The following is a 23,805-nucleotide window of genomic DNA, read 5'->3' as shown; positions in this document are numbered from 1 at the left end:
TTTGATTCTCTGATGTTTAATATGGAACAACACAGATATTTTGATAAAGAGTATTAATGACTCCGTTTCTCCAGACTACGTGTAGTCTCTCCTGGAGTGGGTTCTTCCATTAGAAAAATATTATTTTGCTGGAGGAAGTGATGTCACTAGCGGATAGCTGCTCTGGTGAGAAATTCTGGAGCTGCACAATTTTTACGCTATAATTCCTTCTACTGGTACTTTTTTTTTTGACTCAGAAGCTCTTTGGTTGGAGGAGGATCAAGATGGTGGCAGCTTGGAGTCGATGCTGGTAACAGAAATCGGGAGCATTTCTTCTATTGATAAAACTTCTAAAGCTGCTGCATTCTAAATGGAAGGGCAGTGTCCGTCCCAAACCCGCTACGGTGAGGACATCTACCCCCACGTAAAGATCAATTCTCGATTTTACAGCTGCCTCCCTTAATTCCCAATTCTATCAGTTTATAGCAGCAGAGATTGAAGCTGTATCAATTAAACTCTGAAGACATAGCTCATAAGCTGCAGCAGGTTCAACAAATGTATTTTGAATTTGGTAATAAATCTAGCAGGCTGCTGGCCAGGAGGCTCAAGCAACAGCAGAAGGAAATGGCTATTTTGCAGATTAAAGGGGATGATGGGGTTTATTTGTTTAAGTAGGCTGATATTCAGCAAGAATTTGTGCAGTTTTATAAGACTCTCTATTAGTGAGGATAAAGAAATTAGGTTACCTGCTAATTTCCTTTTTAGTCCCTCCAGACTGGCACAGAACAGATGGGTTTACGCTCCACCGCCAACAGGTGGAGATTGAGACATTGACTTTTGGCTACAGTACAAGTGGGCTGTGCAGTCCCATCTACAATCAATCTGACAAATAGCCTTGCAAAACCTAACTAGGCTGAATAATAACATACCACGCCATTTTGACCCAAACATTCACAAAATGAGGTCAATGCCGGGTCATTAATGATTATGATATTGCAATTTAGTACGGCAGTGAATGTTGGGGCAAAACATCCGGGGCAAAGTGAAATGTGTGGGGGTGAAATGTACTTGAGTCAAAATGTGGGGGGCAAAACTTCCGGATGCTCCCGTTAAGGGACCTTCCAGTGTGTCCCATTGCTCTGTTATCCTGGAAGAGAAGCACGTGCGACTTGGTATTGCATGACAGTGAAAGTTGAGCAGCCAAGACCTACAGGGACTCTAGATCAACTCCCACAAAGAAAATGTAATAGCTTCAGGGTACAGAAGCATCCATCTGCAGACCAGACATGATGTCTTGAGAGGTATGCTCTCTGCCTGGTGCCAAAATTCAAGATGTTACGGAGAAGTTGCCGAGACTCATCAAGCCTGATGACTATTAGCCGATGCTACTCATCCACGTTGACACTAACAATACTGCCAAGAACCACTGTGAACGTAAAAAAAGTGACTTTGTGGCTCAGGGAGAGAAAGTGAAGCAGACAGGAGTGCAAGTGGTATTCTTGTCCATCCTCCCTGTCAAAGGTAAAAGCCAGGGCAGAGAAGCTATGTAGATGGTGTCGTTGAGAGCATTTTGGCTACCTGGACCACGGGATGATTTTCCAAGGGCTGCTGAGTAGGGATGGTGTGCATCTATCAAAGAAGGGAAGAAGGCTGGCTAATCCAGTGTTCTTCAACCCTTGTACACCTATGGACCGGCAGAAAAGCACAGTTACTTACCGTAACAGGTGTTATCCAGGGACAGCAGGCAGATATTCTTGACTGATGGGTGACGGCACCGACGGAGCCCCGATACGGACAATTTTAGAGTGATTGCACTCTAAGAACTTTTAGAAAGTTCTAGCTCGGCCGCACCGCGCACGCGCGAGTGCCTTCCCGCCCGACAGAGGCGCGCGGTCCCTCAGTTAGTATAAGCCAGCTAAGAAGCCAACCCGGGGAGGTGGGTGGGACGCAAGAATATCTGCCTGCTGTCCCTGGATAACACCTGTTACGGTAAGTAACTGTGCTTTATCCCAGGACAAGCAGGCAGCATATTCTTGACTGATGGGTGACCTCCAAGCTAACAAAAAGAGGGATGGAGGGAAGGTTGGCCATTAGGAAAACAAATTTTGCAAAACAGATTGGCCGAAGTGTCCATCCCGTCTGGAGAAAGCATCCAGACAATAATGAGATGTGAAAGTGTGAACTGAGGACCAAGTAGCAGCCTTGCAGATTTCCTCAATAGGAGTGGAACGGAGGAAAGCTACAGAAGCTGCCATTGCTCTGACTCTATGGGCCGTGACAGAACCTTCCAGTGTCAGTCCGGTCTGAGCATAACAGAATGAAATGCACGCTGCCAGCCAATTAGACAACGTACGTTTAGAAACGGGACGTCCCAATTTATTTGGATCAAAGGACAGAAAAAGTTGGGGAACTGATCTGTGGGGTTTCGTACGCTCTAGATAGTAAGCTAGAGCCCTTTTACAATCCAAAGTATGCAGAGCTTGTTCCCCAGAATGAGAATGAGGTTTTGGAAAAAAAACAGGTAGAACAATGGATTGGTTGAGATGGAACTCAGAAACAACCTTAGGGAGAAACTTTGGATGTGTACGCAAAACCACCTTGTCATGGTGAAAAACCGTAAAAGGTGGATCTGCGACCAGTGCATGAAGCTCACTGACCCTCCTGGCAGAGGTAAGAGCAATAAGGAAAAGTACTTTCCAAGTGAGAAACTTGAAAGGAGAGGTAGCCAAAGGTTCAAAAGGAGGCTTCATTAAGGCGGAAAGAACCACATTGAGATCCCAGATAACAGGAGGGGCTTTAAGAGGTGGTTTCACATTGAAAAGCCCCCGCATGAACCTGGATACCAGGGGATGAGCTGAGAGAAGTTTTCCATGGACTGGCTCATGAAAAGCTGCAATGGCACTGAGGTGGACTCTGATGGAAGAGGACTTAAGGCCAGAGTCAGACAAAGAAAGCAAATAATCCAACAATGTCTCCACTGCCAGAGAAGTTGGATCAAGATGATGAAGAAGACACCAGGAGGAAAATCTCGTCCACTTCTGATGGTAACATTGCAGAGTGGTTGGTTTCCTGGAGGCATTCAGAATGGAACGAACTGGCTGAGATAAAAGAGTATCATGAGATGTCAGCCCGAGAGATACCAAGCTGTCAGGTGCAGAGACTGGAGGTTGGGATGAAGAAGGGTTTCCTGCTGTTGCGTAAGCAGAGAAGGAAACAGAGGAAGAAGAAAAGGTTCCCTGGAACTGAGTTGAAGTAGAAGGGAGAACCAATGTTGCCTGGGCCACCTCGGAGCAATCAGAATCATGGTGGCTCGTTCCCTCTTGAGCTTGAATAAGGTTCTCAACATTAGAGGCAGCGGAGGGAAGGCATACAGGAACAGATTCAACCAGTCTAGGAGAAAAGCATCTGCTGCCAGACGGTGAGGAGAGTAAAGTCTGGAGCAGAAGAGGGGCAGCTGGTGATTGTGAGGAGCTGCAAAGAGGTCTATCTGAGGAGTGCCCCATTGAGTGAAGATAGACTGCAGAGTTACAGGATCGAGTGTCCACTCGTGAGGTTGGAGAATTCTGCTGAGTTTGTCCGCTAAAGAATTCTGTGCTCCTTGAATGTAGATAGCTTTCAGGAAGAGGTGGTGATCTATGGCCCAATTCCAGATCTTTTGGGCTTCTTGGCATAAAAGGCGAGAGCCTGTCCCACCCTGTTTGTTGATGTAGTACATCGCAACCTGATTGTCTGTGCACAACAGAAGGACCTGAGGAAAGAGAAGATGTTGGAAGGCCTTGAGGGCATAAAACATCGCTCTGAGTTCCAGGAAATTGATTTGATGTTTCTTTTCCTGGGCTGTCCAAAGACCTTGAGTCTGGAACTCGTTCAAGTGCGCTCCCCATGCATACAGAGAGGCGTCGGTGGTGATGACTAGTTGGTGAGGAGGCTGATGGAACAGAAGACCTCTGGATAGATTTGAGGATACCAACCACCATTGAAGAGACTGCCGAAGAGATGATGTCACAGATATGTGTCGTGAGCAAGGATCCGTCGCTTGGGACCACTGAGTAGCAAGGGTCCATTGAGGAGTGCGCAGGTGAAGACGTGCGAGGGGTGTGACATGAACTGTAGATGCCATGTGCCCCAAGAGTACCATCATTTTCCTGGCTGAGATGGAAGGCAGTGAAAGCACCTGCTGACATAGAGACTGAAGGGTCTGAAGACGATTGGATGGTAGGAAAGCTCTCATGAGGAGTGTATCCAGGATCGCTCCAATGAATTGAAGTCTTTGAGTAGGGATGAGATGAGATTTGGGTAGATTGATCTCGAACCCCAGAATTCGTAGAAACTGGATGGTTTGGTTGGTGGCCAGGAGAACTGCTTGAGCGGATGTGGCTTTGATCAACCAGTCGTCCAGGTAAGGAAATACATGAAGGTGGTGAGAGCGTAAAAATGCCGCTACCACAATGAGACACTTGGTGAATACCCTTGGAGATGAAGCTAGACCGAAGGGCAGCACCTTGTATTGGTAATGACAATGATTGATCATGAATCGGAGATATGGTCTTGAGGTTACATTGATCGGTATGTGAGTGTAAGCCTCTTTGAGATCGAGGGAGCATAGCCAGTCGTTTTGATTTAGAAGAGGATAAAGGATGGCTAAAGAAAGCATTTTGAATTTTTCTTTTACCAGATGTTTGTTGAGATCGCGAAGATCTAAAATTGGTCTGAGATCTCCTGTTTTTTTGGGGACTAGAAAATAACGGGAGTAGAATCCCTGCCCTCTTTGATCTAGAGGAACTTCTTCTATAGCGTTCAGAAGGAGTAGGGATTGGACTTCCTGAATAAGGAGGGTAAATTGAGTACTGTGTAAAGCAGACTCTTTTGGCAGGCTTTGAGGTGGAAGAGTCTGAAAGTTGAGAGAGTAGCCGTGGCGGATGATGTTGAGGACCCATTGGTCCGAAGTGATTACTTCCCACCGGCTGAGGAACAGAGAAAGTCGACCTCCTATAGGCTGAGGCAGGAGAGCAGGAATAGGGATACTGGCTATACTGTGGAGAATGAAGTCAAAAGGGCTGTGACTTCTGCTGAGGAGGTTGTTTCACAGATTGTTGCTGCTGCTGCTGTCTGGGAGGCTGACGTTGTTGTTGCCTCTGACGCCTGGGTTGCTGAGCAGTGGCAGGTAATGGACGAGCTGTGAAGCGGCGTTGATAGGCCGACTGCTGTCTATATGGTTTTGGCGGAGGAGGCTTCTTTTTATTTTTAAGCAGGGTATCCCAGCGCGTCTCATAAGCAGAGAGCTTTTGTGTGGTTGAGTCCATGGAATCCCCAAAGAGCTCATCCCCTAGGCACGGGGCGTTGGCTAACCGATCTTGATGGTTAACATCAAGCTCGGATACCCGAAGCCAGGCCAAACGGCGCATAGCCACCGACATTGCTGTCGCTCTGGATGTAAGTTCAAAGGTGTCATATATGGATCTAACCATAAACTTACGTAGTTGGAAAAGAGACGACAAGCAGGTATGAAAAGGTTGATGCTTTCGTGAAGGAAGATACTTTTCGAAAGAAGCCATGGTGGTAAGGAGATGCTTTAAATAAAAAGAGAAATGAAAAGCATAATTACTAGCCCTATTTGCTAACATAGCATTTTGGTAGAGCCTCTTACCAAATTTATCCATGGCCCTTCCTTCTCTGCCAGGAGGGACAGATGCATATACACTGGCTCCTGAAGTCTTTTTAAGGGTGGATTCGACAAATAAGGATTCGTGTGGAAGTTGAGGTTTGTCGAATCCAGGAATGGGAATTACTTTATATAGAGAATCCAGTTTACGTGGGGCCCCTGGGACAGTTAAAGGAGTCTCTAAATTCTTATAGAAAGTTTCCCTCAAGATGTCATGAAGGGGAAGTTTCAAAAATTCCTTTGGAGGCTGGTCAAAATCAAGGGCATCCAAAAAAGCTTTAGACTTTTTGGATTCAGCCTCCAAAGGAATGGACAAGGATTCACACGTCTCTTTCAAAAAACAGGAGAAAGAGGAAGTGATCTGTTTGGAGGATGGGTCAGGGACAGCCGACTCCTCCTCCTCTGAGGAACATTCGCCTTCAGAAAGAAAGGGTTCCTCTGAGTCTCCCCACAGATCAGGGTCTCTGACATGGGAAGAATGGTCCCGAGACTCAGGTGTCGACGTTTGTAAGTGTCGGGTCTTGCGCACCGACTTACCCGACCTCATCGATACCGAGTCAGGAGATGTTATCGGGCGCACCGGTGCCGAAGTCTGTACCGATTGATGGTGAGCTCTCGGCTCCGGTGCAAGGACTGGCATCGATACCGATGAGGTTAGGTGATGCGGCACCGAAACAGTGGAAGCAGGTAACACGGGTTCCATAATCGGTATCGATACGGGTTGTTCCACAACCGGTACCGATAGCTCGGTGCGGGCCGGCACCGGAAGGTTCGGTGTCATGATAGCAGGAAGGAGCCGTTCTAATTGTTCCTTAAGCTGCGCCTGAAGGATGGCCGTAATGCGGTCATCAAGGGATGGCACCGGTACCGCTTTTTTCTTCTGCAGTACCTGCGGTGCCGCTCGACGCCCCGGAGATGAGGAGCCCGATGTCGAGGGACTCACCTCTATAGGGGCGGAGCGCTTCCGCTGGCGTCTTACAGGCGGCAGGATTGGACTCACTGCACTCGAGGCCGGAAGACGTTCCAGCGGGGAAGGCTTCTTAGCCGGCTTACCTGACTGCTGAGACGCCGGTGTGGAATCACGCGGCGTCGAAGACGAGGGTGCCGATTGAATCAGTGCCGAAGCCGGAGTCGAAGGAACGGGGTCGGACATCTCGGCACCGAATAGTAATCGCTGCTGTATTTGGCGATTCTTTAATGTCCGTTTTTTTAGAGTAGCACAGCGGGTGCAAGTAGAGGCCTGATGCTCAGGACCCAAACACTGTAAGCACCAGTTGTGTGGGTCCGTGAGAGATATAGGCCTAGCACACCGCTGGCACTTTTTAAAACCCGGTTGAGGGGGCATGAACGGAAAAACGGCTTCCGCCAAATCGAAGGCCGAGGCTTCGATGGTGGCAGAAGGCCCCGCCGGGGAAAATCAAATTAAGAAAAAGAAAAGAAATTTTTTTTTTTTTTTTTACAAAAAAGAAAAAAGAAACCAAATAAGGCCAATTAGCCAAAAGTTTACGCGAGCGGGAAGGCAATAGGAAAAAAGTTTCAACAGCCGTTGAAAAAAACGCGTCTTCTTAGCTCCGCGGAAACTAAGAAACTGAGGGACCGCGCGCCTCTGTCGGGCGGGAAGGCACTCGCGCGTGCGCGGTGCGGCCGAGCTAGAACTTTCTAAAAGTTCTTAGAGTGCAATCACTCTAAAATTGTCCGTACCGGGGCTCCGTCGGTGCCGTCACCCATCAGTCAAGAATATGCTGCCTGCTTGTCCTGGGATAATAAAAGAATTATTTTGAGGACCGGCAGTTGAAGAGCACTGGGCTAAGTTGTGGGCCAGACCCCGCCCATCTCTGCCCCAGACCATGTCCACATAATAGTACTAATTGTAACACTATTTTTTCCATTCATTTTTCATATATACACACAATATAATATTAACAACACATAATGGTTAACCACAAAATTAAACTACCCAAAGCACACCGTATGCTTCTCACCATTCATTCTTACCAGAACAAATTACCCCTATGCAAATACGGGACCACAAACTAAAATTACTAATATATTCAAACGAAACCCTAAGATTCAAAACTCTGCATTCAGTACAACCCCAGAGAAAAAGAAACAAATACATTTCTTTCTGAACAATGCAAAATATAGACAGCAGATGAAAATTCTCAAAATTGACACAATTAAATCACTAAATTGAAAATAAAATCATTCCCCCTACCTTTGTCTCCCTTCCTCCATGTGCCATTGCTTCATCAAGGCAGTTGGTTGAGTCTGGGTGTCCTGCCCTCTCTTGTTTACAAACAACGCCTTGAGAAAGCCAGCTCTCTTGTCTTCCTCCCCCCTCTGCAAGAAACATACCAGTGCTCCCACCTGACCGTTTTATACTGCCTGCGGCCGGCTCTCTCTTCCTCACTGCCAATCTGCAGCTAGAACGTGCCTCGGGCCCGAGGAGATCAGTGCACAAAGCCACATGCGGCGGCTCCTCGTGCATCATCCGGAAGCTTTTCCTCTGATGTTGCGATGTCAGAGAGAAGGCTGCCGGTTCAGGCGCAGGATGCACGTAGGAGCCGCCGCCCGCAGCTTTGTGCACTGATCTCCTCAGGCCCGAGGCATGTTCCGGCAGGAAATGTCTGCAGACCGGCACCGGTCTGCAGACAGGCGGTTGAAGAACACTGGGCTAATCTACTGAAGAGGGCTTTACACTAGAAATGATGGGGCAAGGTGATCAAAGCCCCCAGGTGAGTCTAAGCCCTCAGGTAAGTAAATCACTGAATACATCTTCACGGATGGGAAAAGGGGGCAATGTCTGGAAAGCAGTATATACTAATGCTCGAAGTATGGGAAACAAGATTCTGGATCTAGAAGCTGTGATGGAAGAAGATGAGTGGCGATCACAGAGACATGGTTCATGGAGACCCATGACTGGTATGTAGTTATACCGGACTATAAGAGGGATGTTTAATTTGGTTTTGCAACTCAGGTTAGTGGGCTTTTCTGCTGTGCCATACCTTATTGCTGATGTGTGTACTTATTTGACAATTATCTAATAAAAACTAGACTATTTTGCTTTCTGCAGGCTATTCAGGATTCCAAGCTGCTCAAGTGAGCTCAAGTTCATATCTGGCTGAATTTACCTGAACGTAAAATCTCTTTGCCAACTGTCTTGGTAATGCCACCTGTCTAAATTCAGCTCTTAACTGTGCTGATATACCAACACCACATTCATACAGAAAAGTTCAGTTTTTCTACAGCAAATTCAACTTCTCTTGCTCTTTACACCAACAGTAATCATCCTAAATATACATACCCAACACTCTTTCCCCCAGGCCTCCCAACTCAAGGTAAGCATTCTGAAAAGCATCTTTCAGCTCCTCATCCAGAGGCTGTTCCTTGCCCTGCAGCAAGATAGTGGAGCACCGATCAAGAATTCTCTCAGGAGCACCCTTCATAACTAGCAGGTACCGGGACTCAGATGGGTTGGCATTCTTATGGACCGACAGCTAGAAAACAAGGACATGGGGTTGATGTTCTTTAATAGGAAACAAAAACCCTACACTTGCTACCCCATCAGCAAATAAAATTTTAGAACCACCCAAAAGAAACTATTTAGATCAATACTGTATTTCATCTCCTCCTCCCAAAGAACAGAATCACATGTTTACCTGATATTTGTTGGTGGAGTTAAATGGGATTTCTGCCACTTTAGTATTTTTCTCTCTCAAATCTTTGACAGAGCCACAGCAAAGCTCAATACATTTCAGCAAAGCAGACTCTGATGCATCACCAGCAACATCTCTCTGTAATGAAAGAAAAAAGTCACTAAACCAACTTCATTTGTAATAAAATGCAAAATCCAAAATTTATTCTAAGAAAAGCCTCTAAAATAAGGAAAAGCAAGGTTGATCAGATATACTATGTGTAGATAAGGGATCATTAAGCCCGAGGAATCTAGAGTCTGGCAGATTTAATATTACAAAAAAACCCAAGAAAAAAAAGCTGGGTCATACTGATTCAGTTGCATATCCCAAGGGAGCTGTATAGCATAGGAGGTGAAGTTCTGTGCATGAAAGTAACATCTGGGTGTGACCATAAGATCAAGGTAATCAAACAGGTAGATACTATAAGCCAATAGCAAAAGTCAGAAGAATGCATTGATGCATAGGCAGGAATAGCAAACAGGAAGGAAGAACAATGCTTCTGTTTTAAGTGTCTAATGAGTCCCATGTGGAGTACTGTGGGCAATTCTTGAGAACTTCCCCTCCCCCCAAAAATATGGAAGAGTTTATCCAGAGGGTGACTAATATGTTTACTGTTCAAAGCATATAGGACCAAAGATCTACATACAAAGACTTAGGAAGAGACAGAATGAGGTATAAGACACAAATGCACAGGAGGTGCAACATTCATTGAAAAAGGAAGCTCTGGATTATGGGTTAACTGTGAAAGGCAGCAGACTCAGAAGTAATCTAAGTCAGTGTTTCCTAAAACGTGGTACGCCAGACATGCACCATAAGCAACATTTTGTCAACTCTCCTTTCCCTTTTTGTGGGTCACAGTCAAGGTGTAGTGACAAAGGGAGGTACCAGACATCATCACACCGGGAAAGCGTGAGAGTATCTGCTGGCAGCCTGAAACAGTAGGCGAGTGAAAGTCAGGGAGCTTGTGGGATGCAGAAGTCTAAATGACTGACTGTGCTGCCAAGGTATCAGAGGATTGGATGTGCTGTGGTAGGGGTAGGGGTGGGGGTGGGGAAACGGCACTGCCAGTATTGGGCCTTCCTCTTTGCTGGTCCTGCCTATTTTCTGCTTCTGCGAAGACAAGGCCCAGCAGAGAGGAAAGGCCTGATGCCAGGTAAAGGTTGCTGCCATCGAAAGGGGAAGAAGTTTGGAGGCAGCCTGTCTGCAAGCTACTGCTACCAGCAACGTGCACACAGTTTTTAAAGGGCCAGGGAGGGAGGTGAAGGGGAGAAGGCTTCACCATTAGGTGAAGCCAGAAGCTGGGGATTTTGGAACCCTTTAAATCACTGGTGCCTTGAGCCAGTGCCTTACCTGATTCAATGTTTAAGCTGGTGCTGAAGATTCATAAAGTTTAAAAGAAAAATCTTATTTTCTAAGTTAGCAGCTACATCTTGTTCCCATTTTGTTGCTACGAGTCACTTGATCTGATCTGATCAGCAACAGCCAATTCAGACAGCAAACAAAGAAGAAGTGAGGTGTTCAGGGAGATACTCACTTTAAGGATTGGTACACTGTCTTGGCCTGCCTGGAACACAGCACGGTTGCAGAGACCAGCAACTCTAGCCAATGCAGTCCATGTGGCAGAACTCTTATCAAAGGATGCACCTGAATAAAATCAACAGAAATAAAACTTATGATTTAAAAATATAAATTTAAGGAAACTGTTAGAATTTGACAATTGTACTTAGAACATAAGAATAGCCTTACTGGGTCAGACTGATAGTCCATCTAGCCTAGTATCCTGCTTCTAGGAGTGGCCAATCCAGGTCACAAATACCTGTAAGAATCCCAGGCAACCAGATACAGAGAGATTCCAAGGGAAGAACTGGCAGTCAAAAAATGGATTCTTCACCTCAGTGTCTTCTAAAGAAGTCTACACAGGAAGCTACATCAGAAGAGGAAAGGCCCCCTATTACACACAAGACTGCCTGTTTGAATCACTGATGAAGTGGATTCATAGCCCAAATAAGGGAGACCGCAGGAAGGTAGAAAGAAGAGAGAACAGCTGGGAGCTCAAAGGCAGCAATCCCAACACTGGTCTAAGTGGGAGACGATGCTAAGAGGGAATAAAGGACAAGATGTGTGAAAGTGTAGAGAGAAAGAGCAGATGCTGGCAACACACAGAGGACCCTGGGGGAAGAAGGAGGGACAGAGGAAGGTAAAGGAAGAGATTCAGCTGGCAACGTAAAAACTGGTACAGTGTGCTCAAACAAGGGTCTTCAGATTTATAAATAAATGTATTTCACATGTAGACATACGAGTGGTTATTTTATGGCACCAGATTTCTCCTAACACAAAACTGGAGTAAAGTTCTGAGCATACATCATAGCCCCCTCAATTCAAAGCTCAGAATCCATTTTTGGGCCAGGGGAACAGTGAAATTGTTTCTTAATTGCTATGGGGAACACCTGTTAGAGAAAGAATTGCTTACATGTAACAAGTAGGACTGAATCAAGTACATAAGCGGGAGAATAAACTACCTGAAAATTTTTTTTCCTTCCTACTGTAAATGACTTAAGAGTAGAGTTGAGTCTTTCTCCAGTGACATATTGACATAATCCCTTTAGCTTTCCTCACTGCTAATTCAACTGCAATAGTTATGTAAAGTATATATTATTGTAAAGTATATATATTATAGGTTGGTTGCAGATTATATTTAAAACTTCTAGCTTCTCAAGAGGCTAGCTGCAGACACAATCCACTACATATGTATAAAGTTATTCTTTGTAGTGAACCATAGTTCTAAATTTACAGAAGCTCCAAAGATCACAGCAGCATCAGCTCTAGGTCTGTCTCCTGATGCAGCAGAGAAAAAAAAAATTAAAAAAAGCCTCTCTTGAGATGCACTCTACAAACTTGGTATAAGAGATGTGTCTTTATAAAGAGATGAACTGAACAGGAATTGTCTCTTGAATGTTTTGGGGGTTGGGGAGGGCCTGCAATTTCTCTTTTGTTGAATCCTGCCCTGCTCCTCCGTGGGCTCCCTCGCCCTGGGGCGGCATGTACCTGCTTGCTATTACTGATGCTTTTCTTGTTCCTCCTGTACTGTTCTTGTTATTTTGATGATGCACTTGCTTGTTTGGGCTGTTTGCCATTCTCAATAAAAATATGTTTTAAAAAAAATAATAAATAAATGCACAGCATACTGGCCAAACTCCAATTAGGACCTCCTAACAGCCAATTGTTCCTTTTCTCCGCTTTATCTACTTCAGTTTTTGTAGCTATGTTATGTTCCTTTTAGTAGATTGCTTTGTACAGTGCTCTAATGCTGTATCAAAAGGTCTGGCAAATTATATATCCTAAACACAAACTTTCATTTTGTATCCTTCTGCTCAAGCATTTTCATTTAGAAAATGAAACTGCAAGCTGTGCAGTAGCAAGTATTATTGCATGGCTCTATTGCACTACCAAAATGAAAAACTCTGGCATACGCAACTTGGGGGAAAACTAAGTGTGGCATGTCAGAGCTGTGTCTGCCTCCCTGCCCTTACCACTCTGGTTCTCTGTGGTGTCTGCTTCATGGATCTGGTTGTCAAACCACATGTGGGCAACTGTCATTCGGTTCTGGGTCAGGGTTCCAGTTTTATCAGAACAGATCGTGGATGTGGATCCTAGAGTCTCCACTGCTTCCAAGTTCTTCACCAAACAGTTCTTGCGGGCCATACGTTTAGCAGTTAGTGTCAGACATACCTAAAGGGAAAAAGCACACTTTTTAAAATACAGCAGTCACTTCCACTCACCTGGAGTTATCTAAGGTATTACACTAAATATGCAATAATTGACTTTTCTTGTGGAAGCCTTCCATGAACTCATTTTGCTAGTGAAGTTCAACCCTGAAAATTAAGGGGGCCTTTTATTAAGCTGCAATAAAGAGATTAGTTTGTTATCTGCTAATATATTTTCTAGTGGATAAGCTTGTCATTCTAGACCAGGGGTATCAAAGCCCCTCCTCGAGGGCCACAATCCAGTCGGGTTTACAAGATTTCCCCAATGAATATGCATGAGATCTATTAGCATACAATGAAAACAGTGCATGCAAATAGATCTCATGCATATTCATTGGGGAAATCCTGAAAACCCAACTAGATTGCAGCCCTCAAGGAGGGGCTTTGACACCCCTGTTCTAGACAGACAGGTAATATTACTGTGCTTGTGAGCCGTACAGAAGGAATCCACTCCAGCTTTTGAATCCCTCCTTCACTAGAGGGCTCTGCTGCCCCGTTCAGTTTGTACCAAAGCAGGTGATAGTCCCAGACAGAAAGATGTGAAAGAGTAGTATGGGAAAACTTCCCAAACTACAACTCCGTTCTGCTCTGAAATCATAACATGTTAAAACATTTCCAATAAACAATCAAAACAAACATGTAGCATAAATATAACCCCAATGTGTTATAGCAATAGCTTAGTCTTAAGAACTGACTGAGATCCAAACATCAGCTTGGATTCAACTTTCTGAAACAGATAGATAGTAGGTAGGCGCAGGAGATAGATAATTGACAGGGCAGGGCTCCAGAATGACAGATAATTGACAAGGCAGGGCTCCAGAATGACACCTACTAGAAAAGGTAAGAACCTAATATTTTTCTAGTGCAATAGGTGTGTCTTTCTGGATGGACGAGACATAGAAAAGCAATCCCAGAAATCTAGGGCGGGACCCCTGCACCGGTTCTTAAGACTGAGAACCCAAAGACGGAGTCTTCCCTTGTCACTACGTCCATTCTGTAAAGCCTGAAAAATGTATGTAGAGTGGACCAAGTCACTGCCCTACAAGCTGCCTCAAAGAGACCATCCAAGCTTCTGACCATGAAGAAGTCACACCTAGTGGAATGCACCTTTATGGAAACTGGTGACTGTTTCCACAAGAAACATATGCTGATGAAATGTCCCTACAGATCCATCTGGAGATTGTTCCCTTGGAGGCCAGTGCGCCACGTCTAGCCTGACTAGTGAGCAGAAAAAGATGGTCAGATAGTCTTGTGGATTGGAACCTGTGAACCAGAACTTTCTGATTGACCTGAAAAACAGAATAATCTTCGGTCAAAAGGATGAACAATGCACCAAGAAACTCTGGCCTCTGAATTGTGGAAAGGCTCTCGGCAAGAAAGAGCCAGTAACTCCCGAGACTTTTTGCTGAGATAATGTCACAAGGAAGATCGTCTTGAACATCAGATCCATCAAGGATGCTTCCATCAGCGGCTCTTATGGAGCTTATCAGAGGCCTTGCAAAACCATATTAAGGTTCCATGTAGAGCAGTGTTCTTCAACCTTTTTACACCCGTGGACCGGCAGAAAAAAAATAATTATTTTGTGGACCGGCAAACTACTAGGACTAAAATTTAAAAACCCCGTTTCTGCCCCATCTCCGCGAGCTCAGTCCCCACAAATCATCTGATCCCATCCACACAAGCCTCAGTTATGATTTTATATTGAATGTATTTTATTAAAGTATAAAAAGAAACAATATTCTGTACAACTGTCATTTTATAAATACAAATAATTCAGAGCAAGGATCAACAAAACCCCTGTTGGTGGCTTGGAAGCGCATGGCAACAGTCGGGTGAACGGTGAGCTCTGTCCCGATAGATCATTTTAAAGATTATTTAAGTTACAAAAGTTAACTTTTCTTGTTGGATACGGGAGAATTAATTATAAATATGGCGTCTGGAAAGAATAACAAAGCTGATTCAGCTTTTGTGATGCCGGCAAGTGCAAAAAGAGCCAAACCCGAGCCTCCGACACCTTCGAAAAAACAGGCTGAGATGGAAGTTGTTGAAACAGCTGAAATATTGAAGGAACTGAAAGCAATTAAAGAAATTGTGCTAGGAAACTCCAAGGATATTAAAGAGGTTAAGAAGGAAGTAAATATTCTTAACAGGAAAATGGAGCTGGTGGAGAATAAGATTGTTAATCTTAATGATAGAATGCTGGCAGTTGAAACAGATTTATTCAAATTCAAGCCGGTGCAAAAGAAAATGGATATACTTATGCAAATGCTGGAGGATTGTAGTAATAGGGAGAGAAGGAGTAATTTAAGATTACTTGGGATCCCGGAAGGGGCAGAAGAAAATAATATTACTTCCTTTCTGGAGAATCTCCTCCCTAAAATCCTCCCTCTCAACTTTAAATATCCTATTGAAATCGAAAGAGCTCACAGAATACCAGTCAGGAGGACTGATACTCAAAGGGGACCTCGTCCAATAATATTCAAGCTCTTAAGACATCAGCAAGTATTGGATATTATTCGGCTGGCTAAAGAAAATAAGAACTTAAAGTTTCAGGACTCTCGCATACACTTTGTTCCAGATTTTGCTCCTGCCACTGCAGCAAAGAGGAAAAAATTTCTTGATATGAGACCACAGCTCAGAAGTCTTGGAGCAAAATATGGGCTGATTTATCCAGTGATGATGAAAGTGACTTTCAAGAATAAAACAATGAATTTCAAGGAACCAGAAGAGTTGCAGGACTTTTTGCAGAAACAAGAGGAAATTATGATTACATAGAGACATGGACTTTATTATCTATTTTTTAGATGCTCTGTGTTGCATTTCAATTTCTTTAAAAGATGCAATTCAAGGTATTATATATTTGGTGCTTTTAATACAGTCATTAATACAGTTAGTACAGTTTACTGGCTTTAGAATTGAAAGGGTTTCATATTTGGCATCTTATCCTTTTATGGAGTTATGGAATCACTTACAGGCTGTTTATTTTTGATGCTAATGTAGTTTTGATGAGTAACCTCATATGGTATTACTTATATAGTAATATGCTTATTGGAATGGAAAAGGAAGAGGAAGAAAGAAAAAAACAGGAAAGGAGGAAAAAAAATGATTTTTGTTATGAATCACTTTATTCTTAATATTGATTGGGGTTCTACATAAAAGTTTTGTTTGGTTTTTATTAAAGAAAATTCTTTTAAGGGGGTCGGTTTAGATATTAGGGATTTGAGGAAAGGGTTTAATTGTTAAAATATTTTTTGTGTAACTTATGATTATAGATTTTTTTTTTAATGTTCTATGGGGGGAATTCTCTTTACCTGATTATCTATGTTTTCAAGCTTACACATTTATTAAAGGGTGGGGGGGGGTGGGAATAGGGTGGAGGGCTGGGAAGGGGAGGGGGAGTGGGATGATTAATGTTTCTTTAAGACATGAAGTTGGGAAAAATGCAGAAATTGAAATGTTTATTGAAAATGGGATAAATGTAAAATTTGAATTTTTCTTTTATAATCTTATTTTCGGGTGGGGGGGTAAGGGATGGGGGGATTGAATGAAGAAAATATATTTACTTAATGTGCTGAGGTCTGATCATCTTTATTATTATAGAAGTATTTGCCAAAATTTAATTATAAAATAGATGGATATAAAAATTTATTATATTAATGTCAATGGTTTAAATCATCCTATTAAGAGAAAGAAAGTACTAACGTTTCTTAAAAAACAAAATGCGGACATATATTTTATTCAAGAGTCGCACCTTTCTGAGCATGAATCTAAAAAGTTATTTGGGGGTTGGATTTCTAAATGCTTCTTTGCACCTGCAATAGGGAAAAAAGCTGGGGCTGCTGTCCTGATAAATAGGAAATGCACTGCTGATTTCAAATTAATAAACCATGAACCTTTAGGAAGATGGGTGCATATCAATATGGTTCTGGGAAATACAACCCTGGATTTATTAAATTTATATGCTCCTAATTCGAATCAAATGGAGTTTTTCAAACAAGTTCAACAATTACTGTTACCACTGGCTACTTCTAATTTAATAGTAGCAGGGGATTTCAATGCTGTAATGGATCCAATTTTGGATAAGAGACCAAGTAGAATTATGAAATCGTTAGGTTTAGATAATTTGGTTCAATCTTGTAATTTAGTTGATATATGGCGTATTCTTCATTTTAATGATCAGGAATTCTCTTTTTGTTCTCAGGTCCACAAATCTTTCTCAAATATTCGTGTCTAATAATATAGCTCAGCGAGTGATGAATGCAGTTATTGATCCCATTGTAATTTCAGATCATGCTGGTGTGTGGATTGACTTTCAGAATAATGATGTAGAACATTTCAATCCAATTTGGAGATTTGATAATGCTTTACTTGTGGATTCGAACTTTCTGGAAGATTTTAAATTAAAGATGAATGAATTTTTTCAAATAAATAATTCGGACAATATTAATGCTGAGATTTTGTGGGACGCATTTAAAGCAACAATAAGAGGAAATATTATTTCATATTCAGTATTTATCAAAAAACAACTTAAAAAACAATATGTTGATTTGGAAAAACAAATTAAAGTATTAGAGAATAAATTAATTGAGAAATGGGAACATAATACATTACAAAATTTATTAAAAGTAAAAGCGAAATATAATGAGATTTCTTCTCAATTTGTGAGGAAAGATATCTTCTATAAGCAAGTTCAGTATTATGGTAATTCAAACAAAGCTGGAAGATTATTAGCTAATTTTCTCAAAGCAAAAAAAAGGAAATCTAAGATTATTGCAATTAAAGACACACAAGGCAACACACACACTAACACCAAAGATATTTTAATACAATTTCTTGATTTTTATAAAGATTTATATTCTTCTGAATCTTATGAAAATAAAGAACAAGAGGGATTAAATTTCTTAAACTCATTTATTGGACCAAATGTTCCAGATCATATAAAACAAAGTTTAGAAGATCCTATATCTTTAAAAGAAATAGAATCAGCATTGAAGTCTCTTAGAGTTGGATCTGCTCCGGGTGGTGATGGTTATACTGTTGAATTCTATAAAACATTTCAAAATATCATCTTACCATATTTATTAAATTTGTATCAATACCAAATAAATAATGGGAATATATCAGGTACTATGGCTGATTCGATAATTATTGTCTTACCAAAACCAAACAGGGATCCTACCTTGGTTTCAAATTACAGGCCTATATCTTTATTAAATGTAGATGGTAAGTTGCTTGCTAAAGTATTAGCAATAAGATTGGCAAAAGCTCTTCTTTTTATTATTGATGTACACCAAACAGGATTTATTGCTAAAAGACACTCATCAAACAATACTAGATTAGCATTTCACTCTTTAAATTTAGTGAAAAATTTGAATGATCCAGCTTTTATGCTATCTTTAGATGCAGAAAAAGCATTTGATAGAGTGGAATGGAGTTATATGTATCAAGCTCTGGAATGGTTTGGAATAGGCCCCGGTTTTATTAAAATGGTTCAGACTTTGTATAGCTCTCCTGGTGCAAGATTATATATTAATAACAATTTATCAGATAGATTTAACTTGCGTAGGGGAGTTAGAAAAAGATGTCCTTTGTCCCCCTTACTTTTTGATATTGTTTTAGAACCCTTATTAATTGCAATTAATCAAACTAAGGAGATAAAGGGAATCTCATTTTCTTACTGGGAATTTAAACTTTCTGCATATGCAGATGATATATTATTATATTTAAGAGAACCGGGGAATACTGTTCCAAGTTTACTTAATCTTCTAGAGAAATTTGGGAAATTTTCTGGATATAAAATTAATTGGAGTAAATCGGAAATTCTTCCAATTAATGTTCACTGTACCAAAGGATTATTTGATTCATATTCATTTATTTGGAAAGAAGAAGGATTAAAATATTTAGGAATTATTATCAAAAATACAATTGAAGATACAGTCAAAGAAAACGAAAAACTTTTATTAAAAAAAATAACAGAAATGTGTGAGCAATGGAATCCTTTACATCTTTCTTGGTGGGGAAGAGTCCAAACAATTAAAATGATGATGTTGCCTGTGGTTTGTTATCAAATGAGTATGATACCAATATTTTTTCAGGGGTCATTCTATAAAAAGTTAAATAATATTCTTACAAAGTTTGTTTGGTTTGGGAAAAGACCCAGAATTGCTTTAGTATCTTTACAAAGACCAATTGTGGAGGGAGGGGTAAATTTTCCAAATTTTTATAGGTACCATCAAGCCTATATTCTAAGACAGGGTATGTATTGGATCCTCCCAGATCTCATGGAGAATGTACCAAATTGGCTATATCTAGAATGGCGGCTCCTGTTCCCACTACATCCAGAACATCTAATTAGTATAAACATGCCAAGAAGATATAAGGATAACAGAATTCTATTTGATACTTGGAAGACATTAAGATATATTAGTAATCTATCACCAGAACCAATTGCTAAATCATTAAATCAATCAATTTGGGTAAACTCCAGAATCAAGATTGGCGGATACAAAATCATCTGGAAACAATGGATAATTGCAGGTATACGAACATTGAATGATATTATTTCAGAAGGAACAATGCTTAGTTTTTCACAATTGCAACATAAATTTGGATTAAATAAAACACAATATTTTAAGTGGTTGCAATTGAAGCAAGCTATTCAGGCAGGGTTCCCTGATTGGAAAGCACTTAATACTCAATATAGTATGCAGGTTCTATGTTTCCAGGCGGATTTCTTGGGTCACCAAGCCGCAAAATGGTATAAATTGTTAAATGGATTTTTAAATAAAAAAAAGAAAACTGGACTTAGGGATATTTGGAGTATTGAGATTGGTCAGACAATATCTGAGTCTCAATGGCCACGATTTTGGTCCTGGAGATTAAGATCTACAAAGTCAGCATCTATGAGTCAAACTTGGATGTTTTTGTTACATAGAGTTTTATGGACCCCTACGTGCTTACAAAAGATAGATAGTACTAGATCTAATAGATGCTGGCATTGCAGAATAGAAGTTGGAACATTAGACCACTTAATTTTTTTTTGTCCCTGTGTAAATGCATTTTGGAAACTAATTTGGCCCCAAATTAATGAATTACTAGAAAATCATGTAGGACTCTCATATGATACTATACTATTTGGTACAGCAATGAGAACTCAGAGTCCGATTACAGCAAACAATAACAAACTATTATTAATATTGACAGGGGTCGCCATGCAACAAATAACTCAAAATTGGAAGGATTATACCAAATTAAACTATACATTTTGGTGGAATTCAGTATGTCATATATACAAAATGGAAAAAACAATAGCATTACAACAGGGAAATATTCATAATTTTAAGAAAATTTGGGAACCATTGACTCGTTATTCCAATGATCAGATTTCATAGCACATAGCACAGGGATGAAGTGTGAGATAATAAAATTTGCGGACGATACAAAAATATTTAGTGGAGCTGGAACTAAAGAGGAATGCGAAGAATTCCAAAGGGACTTGAACAAACTGGGGGAATGGGCGGCGAGATGGCAGATGAAGTTCAACGTTGAGAAATGTAAAGTATTGCATGTGGGAAGCAGAAACCCAATGGGAGGGATGTTATTGAAAGAGTACCCAAGAAAGGGACTTGGGGGTAATGGTGGACATGACAATGAAGCCGACGGCACAGTGCGCAGCGGCCGCTAAGAAAGCAAATAGAATGCTAGGTATAATCAAGAAGGGTATTACAACCAGGACAAAAGAAGTTATCCTGCCGTTGTATCGGGCGATGGTCCGCCCGCATCTGGAATACTGCGTCCAATATTGGTCGCCGTACCTTAAGAAGGATATGGCGTTACTCGAGAGGGTTCAGAGGAGAGCGACACGTCTGATAAAAGGGATGGAAAACCTTTCATACGCTGAGAGATTGGAGAAACTGGGTCTCTTTTCCCTGGAGAAGAGGAGACTTAGAGGGGATATGATAGAGACTTATAAGATCATGAAGGGCATAGAGAGAGTAGAGAGGGACAGATTCTTCAAACTTTCTAAAAATAAAAGAACAAGAGGGCACTCGGAAAAGTTGAAAGGGGACAGATTCAAAACGAATGCTAGGAAGTTCTTCTTTACCCAACGAGTGGTGGACTACTGGAATGCGCTTCCAGAGGGCGTAATAGGGCAGAGTACAGTACTGGGGTTTAAGAAAGGATTGGACAATTTCCTGCTGGAAAAGGGGATAGAAGGGTATAAATAGAGGATTACAGCACAGGTCCTGGACCTGTTGTGCCGCCGCGTGAGCGGACTTCTGGGCATGATGGACCTCAGGTCTGACCCAGGAGAGGCATTGCTTATGTTCTTATTAGTAATGATTATATTAGAATGGGGAGGGGAGGGGAATGTATATTATATGGATTTAAGAAATGAAAAAAGGGGAGGGTTATATTTTATGTGATAAGATGAATTATTTGTAATCACAATTTTTCATGTATTAATTGAAGCTTTATGTACAATTAAATTATTGTAAGAATGAAAAATTTATAAATAAAATATTTAAAAAAAACAAAAAACAAAACCCCTGTCTCCCCTCCCCTTCACATATATCCCCTCTACTATCAAGAAAACTGAACAAGCCAAATTATTACAGAATGCTACACAGAAATATCATGCTAACAGAATACTGCAGTCACACATGACAGGAATAGTTTTAGGGGAGTGCAACTAGGGCAACTGCCCCCTGGTCAGAGAGCGCCCTAAGCCAGCTGGAAGCTAAAGAAGCACTTCCTGGGTTTTGCAGTCCCCAGTTATGTCTAACACCAGCTCTAGCAGGATATATATTTCAAATCTGATATATTCTAATCACAAAATAGAAATAAAATTATTTTTTTCTACCTTTTGTCGTCTCTGGTTTCTGCTTTCAATCTTCTTTTCACTCTCTTCCTTCCAGCGTCTGCCCTCTCTGTCTCTTCAATCCAGCATCTGCCCCTTCCATCCACTGTCTGTCCTCTCCCCCTTCCATATGGTATCTGTCTTCTTTCTATGCCCCTCACCCCTTTCCATCCAGTTTGTACCCCTCTCTCCTTTTTACATGATTCATTCCAGCTTCATTGCTCTCTTCATTTTTATCTCTCCTACACCAGATCTATCATCATTGTCCCTCTCTGCTTATTTTTCTGCTGACCCCTTCCTATCATCAATCTCTCTACTTTCTCATGCCTGTGTCTCCCCTTCCCCTCCTCTAATCACTCTGCCAGCTGTTTCCTTCCTTTTTTCATTCTCCCTTCCCTCCTCCTCCTGTCCAGCAGTAACTCTTCCCTTCCTCCCCTCCCAGCAGCATCTCTCCTTCTCCCTCTCCAGTAGCAGCTGTCCCTTTTTTCCCTTGCCCAGCAGCTTCCCAGACTCCTTTCCCTCCTCCCCTCCCAGCAGCATCTCTCCTTCCCCTTCCCTCCAGGTCCAGTAGCAGCTGTCCCTTTTTTCCCTTGCCCAGCAGCTTCCCAGATTCATTTCCCTCCTCCCCTCCCAGCAGAATCACTCCTTCTCCCTCTCCAGTAGCAGCTGTCCCTTTTTTTCCTTACCCAGCAGCTTCCCAGATTCCTTTCCCTCCTCCCCTCCCAGAAGCATCTCTCTTTCTCCCTCTCCAGTAGCAGCTGTCCCTTTTTTTCCCTTGCCCAGCAGCTTCCCAGATTCCTTTCCCTCCTCCCCTCCCAGCAGCATCTCTCCTTCTCCCTTGCCCAGCAGCTTCTGATAGTGGCTTTCTCCCCTCCCAGCAGCTCTTCTTACTTCCCAGCGCAGCGATTCAGGAAGGCAGCCTCAGGTCCTTTGTTGGGTCGCGCCGCCTCTGAGGAAAGAGGAAGTTACATCATCAGAGGCAGCCGCGACTCAGCAAAAGCCCCGAGGCTGCCTTCGTGAATCGCTGCGCTGGGAAGTAAAGGAGAGCTGCAGAGAGGGGAGAAAGCCACTGTCGGAGGCTCCCCAAGATCTCTCCGGCCCAGCGCAGACTAGAGAGTTGCACGGGGACAGAAATTCCACCCGTCCCCACCAAAGTCCCACCCGTCCCCACCCGTCCCCGTGAGGAATCTCCTCCATCCCCGCCCGTCCCTATAAACTTCAGAACTCACTTTGAACTGAGGGACACTACTGTCAGCCCCTTGTCAAGGCCAGCCTCGAGGAAATCTAACACCACGGAGATTGGAGCAGAGAATGGATCCTCCTGTTACTTGATGCACCAGTGCTGGGAAGTTTTATCATGCCTTAGCACAGGGGTCCCCAAAGTCCCTCCTTGAGGGCCGAATCCAGTCGGGTTTTCAGGATTTCTCCAATGAATATGCATGAGATCTATGTACATGCAAGGAGGAACTTTGGGGACCCCTGCCTTAGCATAAGCAGAGACTGCTTTAGACTTTTGGGATCTGAGCAGAGTAGCAATGACTTATCTATGAGTATCCCTTATGAACCAACGCCACATGCTCAAGAGCGATGTTGTAAGAGCAAAGCGATCCAGAACGTCTATAACCGATTGGTCCCCGAGAAAGAAGGTCCGGCTATATTTTATTTATTTAAGGTATTTATATACTGCCTATCAAAGTTATCTAGCAGCTTACAATCAAGTACTCAAGCATTTTCCCTATCTGTCCTGGTGGGTTCACAATCTATCTAATGTACCTGGGACAATGGAGGATTGAATACTTGTAACATAGAAACATGATGGCAGATAAAAGCCAAATGGACCATCTA

General features: G+C 42.3%; 1 protein-coding gene across 3 annotated transcripts in view; it reads right to left on the bottom strand.

Moving 5' to 3' along the window:
- The window catches only part of ATP1A1 (ATPase Na+/K+ transporting subunit alpha 1), a 216,375-nt gene that overhangs the window by 39,744 nt on the left and 152,826 nt on the right, over nucleotides 1-23,805 (bottom strand). For all 3 annotated transcript variants that reach the window (XM_033940421.1, XM_033940422.1, XM_033940424.1), the window contains exons 9-12: nucleotides 12,867-13,065; nucleotides 10,871-10,980; nucleotides 9,301-9,435; nucleotides 8,946-9,138 (exon numbers count right to left, since the gene is read on the bottom strand). In XM_033940421.1, the coding sequence (XP_033796312.1) occupies nucleotides 8,946-9,138; nucleotides 9,301-9,435; nucleotides 10,871-10,980; nucleotides 12,867-13,065 (637 nt within the window). The remainder of the gene's footprint in view (nucleotides 1-8,945; nucleotides 9,139-9,300; nucleotides 9,436-10,870; nucleotides 10,981-12,866; nucleotides 13,066-23,805) is intronic.

The sequence above is a fragment of the Geotrypetes seraphini genome, chromosome 4 (assembly GCF_902459505.1).
Source record: "Geotrypetes seraphini chromosome 4, aGeoSer1.1, whole genome shotgun sequence".
In the NCBI taxonomy this organism is placed as follows: Eukaryota; Metazoa; Chordata; class Amphibia; order Gymnophiona; family Dermophiidae; genus Geotrypetes; species Geotrypetes seraphini.
The sequence above is the reverse complement of the archived record's forward strand: the minus strand, read 5'-3'. Positions and strand labels throughout refer to the sequence as shown.